General features: G+C 45.5%; 1 protein-coding gene across 3 annotated transcripts in view; it reads right to left on the bottom strand.

Annotated features, from left to right (window-relative positions):
* grm3 (glutamate receptor, metabotropic 3) overlaps nucleotides 1-14,743 on the bottom strand; it is a 108,242-nt gene that overhangs the window by 58,062 nt on the left and 35,437 nt on the right. For all 3 annotated transcript variants that reach the window (XM_079567806.1, XM_079567808.1, XM_079567807.1), the window contains exons 2-3: nucleotides 9,941-10,471; nucleotides 4,154-4,297 (exon numbers count right to left, since the gene is read on the bottom strand). In XM_079567806.1, coding sequence (XP_079423932.1) covers nucleotides 4,154-4,297; nucleotides 9,941-10,288 — 492 coding nt within the window. In that variant the 5' untranslated portion in view covers nucleotides 10,289-10,471. The remainder of the gene's footprint in view (nucleotides 1-4,153; nucleotides 4,298-9,940; nucleotides 10,472-14,743) is intronic.

The following is a 14,743-nucleotide window of genomic DNA, read 5'->3' as shown; positions in this document are numbered from 1 at the left end:
ATTATTCTGTGATTTCTGAAGGACATTTGAAGACGTGTCGGCCGGGGAGAGATTTACAGTTTTCGATTAGACGCTAAACGGCACTGACGGCGCCAAGCCACCGACTGATTGGACTCATTTCTCTCCCAAAAAACAAAAAAAACGTGACTGTTTTGTCAAGACTTTGGCGCATAATTCATGGTTTGAATGCAAGTTCTCAAAATTCTGTCTCCGTCAGACGGCGGGCACGTTGTCGCTCCTTTGAACACGTTTGTAGTCGGCGGCGCTCGTGATGCAGAAAGTTAATACATCTGCTCTGTTTGTGAGTGCGGCTCAGCTTTTTTTTAAACAGGATCCAGGTAGATACATTTCATCACGTCTGTATCAATGTTTAGATGTCTCGATTAGGGTCAATATAGGACATTTTACTTGGGAATTTATGGGAAAAAACTGGGAATTAACACAACTGAATGCTTTGTTACATTAACAGCAGCTTGAGAATCTGATTTGATAGTTAAAATATCTGAAATATCTATCACAGAGAGATGAAAAGTGTCCAACAAAATCATCTTTGTGAGATACAAGCACTAGTGCTTAATGCTCTTTCCAAAAATAATGATGGTACAAACAGCAAAGTTATAGATCATGATTTTGATTTATCACTCTATGATTGGCTGAATTCTCACTCAGACCCTGATGTACAGTACGCTGACCAATACAGTACGAGGAGTGGGCGGGGCCTGTGTCTAACGCAGAACTCCATTAAACAGAACAGACCTAACCTACTATAGAACAATCAGTACAGACTGATACTGCCTATCCTTGGTGAATACTGTATAGATGGAATTGGCATATTCCATTTCTCAAAGCCCTTCTTCGTATTGGACATACATCTAAAACACTGTCCTCTTTAAGTGGGATTTATGCTGACGGTCACGTTTTGTGTAACATTTACTGGTGAAACTCTAAATTTATTTCTGTAATTCAACTTAAAATGTTCAGCGCAAATTCAACCTGGGAGATGTACCTGCAGCTTTCATTCATCGCCTCATCAACGGCAACCTCCACTAATCATCCAATCACGGCCCCAGCTCAAGCCGCACCTTCTCGTCAGCCAATCATCGCAGCCGCTTATTCCTGCTTCAGCCATTCATCGGCCAGGATCCCCTTCTTAAGCCGGTCAAATACTCGACCATTTCCCAGCCGTGCTGCGGCCCTCCTCCGCCCCTCCTCCACCTGGCCTCTCTGACTGGCCGCCCCCAGGTCTCGTCCTTCCACCATCAGTGTCCGGGCTCCGGGGGAAGATTCTGCCCATCATCCATCAATGCCATGTATTCCATATCGATAATGCAATATTCCTCCGGGGTCCGAACCCCAATCACATTTCATGTTCAATAAAACCTCTCTAATGCAGCCTGTCTTTGTCAGTCTCTTCAGGGTGAAATAGACTCACTGTATGCAGAGTGACACATGTCAAGCCTTTATTTGTTTTAATTTGAATGATTTTTGTAAAAACCCCAAATTCAAAATCTCAGAAGATTTGAATATTACATGAAATCAATAAAAAATGATTTCAAACAGAGAAATGTCAGTCCTCTGAAAGCTATAATCATGCATACTTAGTACTTAGTTTTGGCCCCTTTTACTTGAATTACTGCCTCAATACGGCATGGCACTGCTGAGGTGTGATGGAAGATCAGGATGCTTCAATAGCTCCTTCAGCTCTTCTGTATTGTTCGGTCTCATGTCTCTCATCTTTCTTTTGGCAATGGATCAGATCAGGCGAGTATGCTGGCCATTCAAATACAGACATCTGATGGTACTTTAGGCTGTGTGGGCAGGTGCCAAGTCCTGCTGGAGAATGAAATCAGCATCTCCATAAAGCTTGTCTGTTGAAGGAAGTATGAAGTCCTCTAAAATCTCCTGGTAGACGGTTAAGCTGACTCTGGACTTAATAAAGCACAGTGGACCAACACCACGAAGACATGCCTCCTCAAATCATCACAGACACACAAACATTTTTCAAAATTCCCAAAATGTCTGAGCTTATGTTCCCATTCAAAATGTCCAGAAATTGATAATGAATTTTCCGCCCGTTTGCAACCCTATCTCAATTTGAGACTTTGACAGCAAATGCTGTATTCAGACTGTGGGTCTTGATGGGGAATATCTCTGCAAGGTCTTTCACATTTCTAATTAAATGCGACTTGCATCTTATCAACTCTCTGAGCGCATCTCCAAAGTGACCTGGAGGCGCAAAAAGAGGAAGATTTGGAAGTAAACATGGATTGAAACAGAGTGCCGCATATCTGGCGATGCTAATGTTGTTGTGTGAATCGTGGAGTTAACACATTTATAACCTAATCCTTGTAGGAAATAAGACAGAGTCATGGGGCAATGGCCTTTTCGAGGCCGTCGTTGCGGCTTCTGTCCAGAGAAATCTGTGCAGTCCGGCGGGGGATAGTGAGGTGAGTGGCTTCACTGACACAGACTTCATTCATCATCTTGAATGTCAAAGAGAACGCTTTGTTTTCCTTCCCGCTCTTGGCTACTCAGAAGCAAGATGATATTTGTAGTGCATGGATGAAGTGTGGGGCAGATGAATGCGACCTGGTCATTTCAGAATGAAGTCGCTCTGGAAAATATCAAATACGTATCGGTTTTGGGAGCTCATATGAAAGTGCCAGCTGACAAAATTAGATGTGTGTTGCTCACATCGTCAGGAAGAGATTAGATACAGGTCATATTGAGGCGTGATCTGGTTTGGGTCACTTTGGCCTGAAGTCTGAACACAGAAAGTTTGTTTTTTCAACAAAGAGACCAAGGACCCCACACTCTGAATTAGGTCATATCGGTATGAAGAAAATAGTGTAGAACATTGTGTCCTATCAATTTACATGCTGATGTATTTTAAATCCTGACACATACTACTGAACATCTCTTACCGTATTCAGACAGTAAGTTCGATAACAGGCACAACACACAAAAAGGCTCTAAATGGTCCAGGATAACCCAGATACAGTATGTCCAGTGAAACTTCTTAGACCAATACAAACAACTTCTGAGATTTTAGCGATCCTTTCAGTTCACGTTTCAGCCATCTTTCTAATGTTAATGCTCCTATAAAATGTGAACTTAACCCTTGATTGATCTGTCGGATATTTTAGCAAAATTCTCCAGCGTGTCAAACAGAAACAGCGGTGATGAGATTTGCGAACATGGACCGTGTTCAGAGTGGCAGTGGTTGAGGCGGAAAGGCACTCGCGCAGATTAGGGATTTAAGGAATGATAGGATGCAGCTTTTGTGCAGCCACAGCAGGCTAAGACAGAAGGAGGGTTTATGCTAAAATATGCAAATGATTCGGCGCGGTGACAAGAGCTACATGAGCTGGCAATGCGTGGAACACACCAGCGGCCACTGAGTTCAGGAGAGAAAGATGGGGGGGGGGGTGTTGACTTTTGAGAGTTTCTGATGGAAAGAAAACCCCCCGACTCGAGGTTCCACCAAGAGGACTCGGACTCAAAGGATAGGCTTCAGGACGTCTGCTGAAATCGAAACAGCTGGACAATTTCATTACGAGAATGTACGAAATGTACATCTTCTCAGGGTCAGAGATGTTAGCAGAAGGCTTGGTCATCGGATTCTAGAAATGTCAATGGCTCGATCAACGTTCTATTATGAAACGGCAATTGCAAAATCAAAGCTGCGTTCTGTTGTTTGGAATTCAAGAAACCGAGAATATGCCCAGAGAGCTCTGAAAGAGAGTGTAAGGTTTTCGGAATTGAATTGTGTTTAAGGTTTTGACATGGCTTTTTGTATGGCATTCGTTTAGGACTGGAGAAGACAAAACCTTGAGGTAGAAATGTACCTCATAGCAGAGCAATTTTGATTCTCCAGTTGCCCCTCACAAAGCTAGTGTGGGTGAAGATGGCACAGAAAACACACAGTAGCGTGACAAGGATAAACTCCACACGGACAGATTGCGAGCTAAGACGTAAGCCCACATTCTGTACAGTGAGGCAGATTGAGAGGAAATCTTGGGTTACGGTGGTTATACCAGCATCGCCAAGTCACAACAGGATTGTCACAGGTTTGGGTTTTTTAGAGAAGTTGAGGAGAAAACATGCAAATGCCGTCATCCAGCGCAGGATTCGTGAGTGAGTGGGGCTGTACCTGTATGGACACGCTGCTAAAGGAGCCTCCGATGACGCCGGCGATGGCCAGAGGGCTGTCGTCCTGCAGCGCGTACGACCCGTCGGGACAAATGAACTCCGTGTCATCCACTTTGGTCAGAGACGCCCGCACGAACTCCAAGGCCTGGCAACACATGCAGAGAGATAACCGTCAACAGCTGACTGAGGAGGATTCAGGAGTGGACATGAAAACAGAGACCTTCGCCTCAATATTTTATGCTTTTTTTCTGAAACTGTTTATTTTGCAGTCGTTGCTCTTTCAGCTTCTCGTTGAATGCTACAATTAGTGGGGAGTCGAGAATTTTGAAGAGACAAAGGCTATGTTCAGTCAGCAGTTTGGATGTTTTGGGCAAATTTCATATTTCCAATTAGTTTAGAGTTGTGTCTCATCTACTCTCCGAACAATCACATCTCCAAATGCCCAAATGAATGAATGAAAATGTCCGTACACCTCAAAGTCCGGGGAGTTCACTGTAATTCAGGGGAAATTGATCCGCATGGCCAGCCAGAATAGACATTTTTGCCATTCTTTACAAACACGTGCATTTTTCTTCGAACTCCCAATGGCCATGATTGACAAGAGTATAAAAAACAATCGGAGAAAAGAAGAGCAGAGACAAATGTCAGGGAACTATCTCACCACAAAAACTGAAGGATACAAAGAGTCCTTAGCTACTCGGTTCAGATTGTAAACGTAGGAGAATTCAACACAAATGCATCATTGGCTGTTTCAATCAATGTACCTTTGGAACCGGACAAAAAAAATAAGTAGATTTATAAACGGCAACAAGAAGAAAATACGCCAACATCTACGCAGGTACGTTCTTGTTAAGTGCATTTAACAAAATATTTCACAAGCAGTTGTCAGTTCCTGTCTTGACAGCGAGGTCTGCGATTGTCTCGATTTTGATATTGGCTGTTAAGAAAGTTCCAGATGTCCTGCTTTTGAACAGATACAAAAAGCAGGAGTGGACGGCTGGCCCGGCAAGGACACTTTTAAGCGTGTACAGTGCTGGGAGATTGGTGACATCAGTGAATTTGATGAAGCCCAGTCAAACACTATGGTCATAACAGGTGCAATCACAGCACGAGTAGGATCAATACTATATCAACCTGCAGTTTGACGACAATTTCCTACTCCAACGTCGAAATCAAAATGATCCCCTTGGGGTCCGGCCATGTTGAAGACAATAGAGCCGACACATTTACAGACTTATCGTTTTAGAGCGGCCAGTGGACTATGGCCTTTTTGTCATCATCTTTCCTGAGCCATTTCGAATGACAAAGGAGGACGTGTTGTTTCCCTTTCCACTCTCGTCTACTTAAACGCAGAGGTCATGTGCTGACGACGTGTACGTTAAATGACGGTGACCTGCATGGACATTTAGCCTGAAGTCGCATTGCCAAAAGACACGTCCAGTATGTCTCCTCCTTCATACCATATGGGCAGACAAGTCAGATAAGGTCTGTTTGCCTGCAGCTTCAACGCAGCCAAATTCTTCTGGGTGCCATATGGTCTTTATTGCCTGTTTATTCTCAATCATCTGCTGAAAGCACTCAGAATCCCCCGTGCTTCCCAGATAAGTGGGCGCCGACACCGGGTAAAATAAGTATTGGACTCTTCTCATGTTGTAGTAAAGTAAATATGTTTCTGAAGGTCCAAGTTATCCACACATGCAAAGAAATGAAACCATGGATGTCCGGAAGTGATTTTGGCCTAGTCTTTAGAGGACGGCTTCTTGGGCATTTTCACACTTGTTGGTCCGTCATTGGCCTCAACATGTTTACAGGGCGGTGTGACAGCACTAGCCAGCACTAGCCAGCAAGCAGCAGTATGTCAATGTTGGATAGAAACATGAAAGTGGACACAGTTTAGCGCATAGAACCTTGCATGGCATTATATATAGTTTTCTTTGAAACAATTGTACCCGATATTTCCAAGATTTTCTCTGAGAAGTGCTTGGATTTGTTTTCTCTTCTCTGTCAGAAATAGCAGGGAGCATCTGGATGTCGAAATGATTTTTTTAGTCCCTACAGTGCTCACGGAAACATTCTGAAGTTAAGAAACTTTTCTGTAACTAATGCAGAAAGGTTTCATCGAGGGCCGCATATTGAGGTGTGTGCAGCGTGGATGGCCACAGATCGGAGGTTATTAACGCAGTGGGACATTCACATGGGTGCATTTAGCTTTAGTTTTAAATCGTTCCTCCACACCTTTGCTTGAGCTTGGAGCGTCAAAGCCAGCGCTGTCTCACATTCATTGCAGTGAAAACTTCCATCTCCGGTGATGTGTCACAATAGAGCTCAACAGCCCCGCCCACTTCTAAAAATCCCATTCGTATTTGGCATTGACTTTTCAAAAAATGCACTCTTTATATTTGATTTTTTTTCTGAAAAGTCAGCGCAAAATGCTAATGAGATTTTTACTCCCAGCACCCGGCAAATGATGTGGGTGGGACTGTTGAGCTCTATTCAGTACGAAGTCTGAGGGCCACCAAAAAATTTGTCTGAGGGTTGCACTTGGCCCCCGGATTACACTTTGAACACCCTGGTTCCAGTGTTGTTTCTTTAGCGAAATCATTGACGCTGACCTTTAAAAAAATAATGATAATGTAACGGTGACGAGCTAACTGAATAGAACTGGGCTCAAACCAGCCAGCAGCAGGCTAAAGTCCTGCTAAAGGCTAGAATAATCCCGACTTTAGCAGGACTTTAGCCTTTAGCATGTGTGAATTTGGCTTAAGGCTAAAACAGAGGGCAGCCAAAACCAACACTGCCCCGTTCTATGCTTTTTTGTCACTTCCTTAGGCCATGCTGCCAATACCTTTTCCTGTGTCTTTTCACATTTTTACACCCAAAATAACTCATCTGTGGTTTGATTTCTTTGCACGTGTGGATTACTTTGGTTAATAAAGTTCCTTGGACCCCAGGAAGAATAGCGACAGTTTGGCTGCGCTATTGGGGATCCTTTCAATAAACATAAAAGTTTTCATCACTTGAGAGAGCCATGGGTAAGTTCGGAAGTTGTCACCTAAAGTTCCCAGAGCCATAAGAACTCCGCGGGGCCTCCGACATAATCAGTAACGTCACATAAACCGAGAAAGCGGATGGTTTACGTGAGCAGTTGTGCATGTAAGTACACTACTGTATGAGATGGAATGCATTGCCTGTAAAGCGCTTGATGATTCCCTATGTGGAGTTATAACAATACCCGGGGGGGCATTGTCCTTTTGTGAGCGGCTCATTTCCCTCGCAGCAAATCGCTTCAATCTCCGGCTCTCGTCAAGGATCATTTCAGAGCCATTACCTGCAGATTAGATCGCAATAAGACCTGATACATTTACACATTTTTACATCCCAGGTTGACGGCATAGGATTTTGATTGGCTCTATAGAAGCTCACCATTCACTTGACCATTTCTCAACTTAAAGTGTCATCGAAAGACAAACTGATTTTCCTTCATAAATGTCGCGTTTCAAGATAATTCCACTCATTTATAATAATTTATGAAACGCAAGAAGGTCCTGGGTTCGATTCCCAGACTGGATGGGCCTTTCTGTGTGGGCTTTGCGTGTTTCTCTCCACATGTCTGGATGGGTTTTCTTCATCCATACTCCCATCAACCGAAAACATGCACAATAGGTGAATGCTCAAATGCTATGAGCCACTACTAATTGTTATTACTAGCGATATTTCAATTAGTTATGATATTTTTGGTTAAAAGTAAAGCAGTGTTTGTGCCAGTTTGTGTTAATGCCAAGCCCTGAAAATTCATATGTTAAAACTAGACTATTCGCTCATTGAAATGTGTTTAATTTCTCGTACAGGATGTGGGACGGAATGCAAACAGAGGAACGCACTTATTATGTACAGGCGCGAGCTGTTGTAGCCGCCGACAGCTGTTTTCTTTCGAGTAAACTTTTGCTTTTGTCTGGGCCCCAGCAGAAACGCATTTGCATTATAGTGTTGAACATTATCATACTGTCGGGGGTTACTTAGCGTCTCTTCGCTCTTTCCTGGAGATGTAAACAAAGGCGGTACACCCACTCTTTGGACGTAACAGTGCACAGTGCAGACTTTCTTATGCAAAAATCAACTTTTCATTTTAACGTCTCGCTTCCCAGACATAACTGGAGATGTCGGGAAACAAACCGGAAAGGGGGCAGCGATTGTGCAAAAATCAACGTTTTTATTTCTGATTTTAAACTTGTAACACCTGCTTTGCTTGTTTCACGCACTTCTGAGGAATCCTGTTTATTTTGGTCATTTCTTCTTCAGTGGCTGGTTCGAAATTGCAATATTGATCTGAAACGGCGGGAGCACAATCGCGTAGTTTCACTTTCTGATTACCCTAAGCCGTTTCATTTACTTCGCAATGTTAGGAATAAGTTTAGCAAGAGATCTCAGGAGGGGCTGCCGTGCAGTGCAGTACAAAGAACAGCCACAGGAGAAGATCCAGAGATCATTCCAAGATGCACAAGTGGCTCGAAACACAGCTCCAGGTCTGTTTTCGATGAGAGAACAACACTGCAAAACGACAAGAAGCTCTAAAAAATAGATTTTTCATAATATGCCCCCTTTAACTTATAATCTCTTATAACCCTTTGACCCCCAAAAGTATCCACCGGAGCTTTACTGTCCAGAGCAACACACTGCAGCCTGCTCGGAGACCAGTCCGAACATGTCCTGACAGCTGACAGCACGCTACGAAGGTTTGTTGTGAAGGGGAGCGAGACGAGGGAGTCTTGTTTAATCGAGAATGGAAATATATTGTTTTATAACCAGCAAAGTGTTAGAGAGTTTTCAAGATGTGATTATGATTGGTGTGAAAAGTTAGAAAATAAAAAAAATCCTCTCGCATAGATCATAGAAAAGATCATAGAAATACCTTTGGATATTTGTTAAATTGAAAGTTCTATCCCCGTACAAATGAATAGTGAGGCCATGTGCAATACTAACTCATGGGAAGGGAATGTTTTGTCCTTTTCATTTATATAGATTATGTGGTTTCTTTATCATTAACATCTTCTTAAAGGAACAGGCCACCATACTTTTCCATACTGAGATATGTTCTTACATAGGTTAGACAAGTTGATACGTACCTGTCTGGTGTTTGTGCCCGTGGAAGAGCTTGGTTGCTTCTAACTTCACCCCGTTTGGAACTATAGGATTACACTGGGAGAGGCCACATGCCAACAACATCTTTGGTCGTTTTGCGTAACTGAGGACATGCACAAAGACCAGACAGGTACGTATCAACTCGTCTAAGCTCAGGTAAGAACATATCACAGTATGGAAAAACGGTGGCCTGTGTTTAGTGGCCAGTATCCGACCACACAAAATGCAAAAACGTAACACGTTTATGCAAATTTGCATCTAAGGTAACATCGCTAAAGGTCTACATATTCATTTATGATTTCTCAGGAGGCTTTGACCTCACCTCAGTGTGGCCGGTTCACAACAGCTGAAAACATCTGGATTTGTTCATAAGTTGTGATTGATGGCTAATGCTAACGGCTATAGGAAAAACACATTGAGCAGGCTAACGGACTCTGAAAAGTCTCCCTGACTAACCGACTTGGTGACTGTTTATTTCTATGCTTCTGATGCTATAAGAATGCAGCTATAGAACACGCCAGCAGAGGGCGCACAACTCTCTCCTCCTGCTGCAGTGACAGCGGGAGAGTTTGACTACGAACTGGATCAGGAACAAGCACTTCCTGTATGTTTATAGGAGGATAAAACCCAGTGATGAAAAGGCCTGTACCTGTTCCAAAGCGTAGGTGTCCCGAGAGCACGTGTCCAGTATGTGCACCCCGAGCGACACCCCCGGCAGCAGCGTCCTGTCCTGGTTGATCCGGTCGATGGCGAACAGCATGGCCTCCAGCCGCTGGATCCCCCGGGCCTCGTTCACTCGCCCGCACTCCTCCATCCCGGCCCCCTTCTCGTGCACCGGGAACAGCCCCCCCAGCACTAGGTCTCCCTCGATCCTCACCTCCCGCTTGGACTGCCCGGCCTCCCCGCCGCCGCCACCGCCGCCCCCGCCTCCGCCGCCCACCGACAGCAGGACGGTCCGGAAGGTGGAGAAGAAGAAGAGGAGCAGGGCCGGTACCATGATGTGCGCGGGGGGGTGGGGGTGGGTCAGGCGGGGCGGCGGCTATGGGCGGGGGGAGGCGTGTACGGCGCGAGGGGCGGGACTGGTAGCGGGGCGGTGATGGGTGGAGCGCGGGCCCATGAAGTGGTCAGGGAGAGCAGGGGTGGAGCGCACATGGGAGGACACAGCATCTGGGCATCAGTCCTGTGGGGGAGGAAGAGAGGGCAAAGGTCAGAACATAGGTCTCCAGATGAGGTTCCACCACAGAGACATTTTGGCGGCTGAAAAAACGTGCCTGTGATGCGGCTGATTCATCGAACACATTTAAATCCATCTTGTGCTGCTCGAAATGGAACGGAAACTAACAATGCGACAAAGGAACGACACAAGGTAAGCTGCTATTCCTCCAAACAAATACAACATTGTTCAAAAGCAAACATTTCATGGATTTGCGCTGTGCTTGAACCAAGGTGGCGTGATCCCAGATTGTTCTGAGTGCTATATGTTGTTGGAGCTGGAATACCAATGGCAGGTTTCCCAATCCCCTTGTTAAGAACCACTAAGCTAGTGGACTCCGACTTGGACTTGACACAGCTCTCTAAAATTTGGCACTGCCCATGCTACAATAACAAAAATAAGACTATACCACACACCGAGCAAACTGAAGCACCGCGTTTGCTCTCTCAAATCTCTGACCTACGTGTCTTATTTTATTAATGATGAATGGATAAATCACGCGGTTCAAGCATCCCACCGTTTGAGAAAAACCCTTTGAAGGGCCGCGACGTGCAGCGTTCTGGTGTGTGCTGGACTTAAGAAGAAACAGAAGGAGCTTTATTTACATGTATATAGCATAAAGTGCATGGACAACTTTACAGTCTTCTCAGTTGATAAGACACTGTTCTCGACACTTAGGCTCTATCCACACGAAGACAAAACTCTTATATTTTCAGAAACTTTCTTTGTAAGCACGAAGCCAGCTTAGTAAATGTGTGCGTCCACATGGGTCGACTTAGGTCTGTGAAATCGCCGCAATTCATCTTCCAGGCCTGTGTGAGGCTCTGTGACGCTAACACAGATAATAGAATAAGATGTAGAGGGCGCAGTAAACTTTTGTTGAGCGTAAACAGTGAAAATGAAACTGATTCAAGGATTTAGGATCTACAGAAGAGACGAGGAGGAGAGTTTATCCTTCAGATGTAACGGGACAAAAGCAGAAAAACCTGTCAGTGACTTTTACTGTCAGTCAAAAATACAGACGGTCTCGGCCGTGTTTTTCCACTTGTCACCTGTGGCTTGTGGACGGCAGTGGAGCAAAGAGGAGCGGAGTCAAACCATCACAGATCCATGAGTATGGATAACAGACACCACTCTGGTGCTGTGATGTCATTGTTTTAGTAAAAGTTGACGTCGTAACAACGGAGCCACGTAAACGGTGTTTTGAGATCTTTCCACTCTGGGACCTAGTTTGGAAAATGTTCATTTACAAACCCCCAAAACGCCGGGCTGTATGGACGATACACTGGATTGATTAAATATCTTTACGTTTGATCCTCAGCTTGACTTCGTATGGACAGGGCCTTACACTGCACATCGTTTTCGATCAGGGGCCAAATTCTATGAGTGCTGACAGAGGAGATAATGAACTTTGTGACAGTTTTTGTTTCATGTGGATTCCTCCAGTAATGACTGAGATATGAGCCAAAAAACAAAGACATACAAATATGCATTTTGTCAGTTACCACAGTTCGTTACCGTCAGTTGCTCCACCTCTGTTTTAAACTATAGGCCCTTTAGAATGTTGTGATGTCCCGTGAACGCTACCTATTGCTCTTTGTTGTAGAACTTAGTTGTAGAACTTAGTTGAGTTAACATAACAGACTGCAAGGCGAAGCACTACACATTCGATCGATGCAAACGCCTTCACTTTTTGCCCGGTGTGTGCGCTCTGAATGACAAATGTGTACGAAATGCAGAAATGTGCCGACAAGGACAAACAAGACTCATGGAAACATGAATTCTGTCGAAGGTTTCGACTAAAGAGTCCAGTCTATGACAAATGAATTCAATCCGCTGCCGGTGCAGTGTTGTCAATGGGATTCATAGTATATGATGGTCAACACTGTCAGCTCTCTGCTTCCTCTCTCTCCCTCCTGACAACCATCGCCTCACGCCTTGTACTGTAGATCGAGTCTTCACCTGCACTGTCCAAACCCCCCCCCCTGCTGCACTCTGCCAACGGACATATACCGCACTCCCTTCTGCGCGGATCGCTGGCCCAAACTTTGCCGAAGTTTGTGTGGACACGGTGTAACGGGATGTCTCTGTTCCCCGGGCTGAGCAGGCCATGACTAACAAAGGCGTTGTCGGTATTTTTTCTCCCCTTTTCTTCCTTTTTCCTCTTCCCCTCTCTTACTCTCCCTCTCTTTCCTTCCTCCCCTTTTGTGTTCCCTTCCCTCTCTCTCTTCCTGCTGTATCCCCGCGGTTAAGCCAGCTTAGACACCGCGCTCCCCCCCCTCCCCGTCCCGCCTCCTATAATCGGATCTCTTCCCCAGCCTTTTCTCCGTGACTTTAAAAACAAATACGCGCCGTGTTATCTTGATGTATCAATCCCCCTCTCGGCGTGTAATTACAGCGTTCGGCTAAAGTGCCTTTTCTGTTTCGTGTTCTTTTTCTTTTTTTTTCATGAAAGGAGCCTAAAATTACAGCAGCGGGGACGAGCGCAGCTGATCCCGCTTATCACACAACACCACTCAATTAATTCATGTTGTGACAGCGCTCTCTCTCGTCCCACAATCCCCCCTCTGTTCTCTCCATCCATTTCTCACCGTCTCTCTCTCTTTCTATTCCACTGTGCATTATATATCTTTTTTTTGTATCTGTTCCATCTTGTGTATATTGTAAATGGTCAGAGCTGTTGCAAGCCGTTCTGGTGCCCTGAGCAGAAACGTTTAACCACTTACTTAACCTTAAAAACCTTTTCTCCAGTTCAGTTTTTCCCTTTGAGAAATGTGTTTTTGTGAATAAAATCTTGCGCCACAGCTAATAAAAATCTTTGACGAATCATTCTTAGTGCAAAAAGCTTTCACTTGTGTGGACTGCCCCGTTGTTGGGTGATTTTTGTGTTTGTTCGAGGGAGTCCTGGGTCAAAAATAGAGGCGTGGTGTGTTTTCAGTCTGGACTTGAACTGAGGCCTGACAGACACAACAGAGTATAGGCTCTATCACCTCGTTTTTTTCCTATGGTTTTTGGAACATCCAACAGGAGCTGGTGGCTGACCTCAAAAACAATCAACAATCTGAACTTAGGTTTGCAAGCAAATTTACTCTAGACACAAAACCTGTCACGATAACAGAACGTGAAGTTCGATATGTTGAGTCACGGAAATATTGCAATAAACGTCATTATTAAAGACATTTTAATGCCATCCATCCATCCATCCATTTTCTTCCGCTTTATCCGGGGCCGGGTCGCGGGGGCAGCAGTCTCAGCAGAGATGCCCAAACTTCCCGATCCACACACACCTCCTCCAGCTGTTCTGGGGGGACCCCGAGGCGACACCAGGCCAGCTCGGAGACATAGTCCCACCACCGTGTCCTGGGCCTTCCACGAGGCCTTGTCCCACTAGGACATGCCTGGAACACCTCCCGAGGGAGGCGACCAGGAGGCATCCGAAACAGATGCCCGAGCCACCTCAGCTGGCTCCTTTCGACGTGAAGGAGCAGCGACTCTACTCCGAGCTCCTCCCGGGTAACTGAGCTCCTCACCCGATCTCGGAGGGTGCGCCCAGCCACCCTGCGAAGGAAACTCATTTCGGCCGCTTGTATTCGCGATCTTGTCCTTTCGGTCATTACCCAAATCTCATGACCATAGGTGAGGGTGGGAACGTAGATCGATCGGTAAATCGAGAGCTTTGCCCCCCGACTCAGCTCCCTCTTCACCACGACAGACCGATACAGCGACCGCATCACTGCTGACGCCGCACCGATCCGTCTGTCCATCTCACGCTCCATCCGTCCCTCACTCGTGAACAAGACCCCGAGATACTTGAACTCCTCCACTTGAGGTAAGGACTCCCCACCGACCTGCCAGAGATGCCAGAGAAACAAACTCTAAAGATTAAAAATGTTTGAAAAGTACTTATCCCACCACAGACATGTACATAGAACCATAGAACATGGAATAAAATACCGATATAGCCGATTTATCGATATCGTCATTATCGTGACAGCCCTGTAAGTGGCCCTTCCACTGCCTGATCCCGTCAGACCATGGAAGCTAAGCAGGAAGGGCCCGGTCGGTACTTGGATGGGAGACCGTTTGGGAACACCAGGAAGCCTGGGTGACTGTAGTGAATGAGTGGTTGGTGGTGGTCAGAGGGGCCGATGGCGCAGACTGCTTGCCTCGTTTCCGTTAGTCTACCCCAGGGCAGCTGTGGCTACAACAGTAGCTTACCACCACCGAGTATGGAGGCAT

The sequence above is a fragment of the Gobius niger genome, assembly GCF_951799975.1.
Source record: "Gobius niger genome assembly, chromosome: 12".
In the NCBI taxonomy this organism is placed as follows: Eukaryota; Metazoa; Chordata; class Actinopteri; order Gobiiformes; family Gobiidae; genus Gobius; species Gobius niger.
The sequence above is the reverse complement of the archived record's forward strand: the minus strand, read 5'-3'. Positions and strand labels throughout refer to the sequence as shown.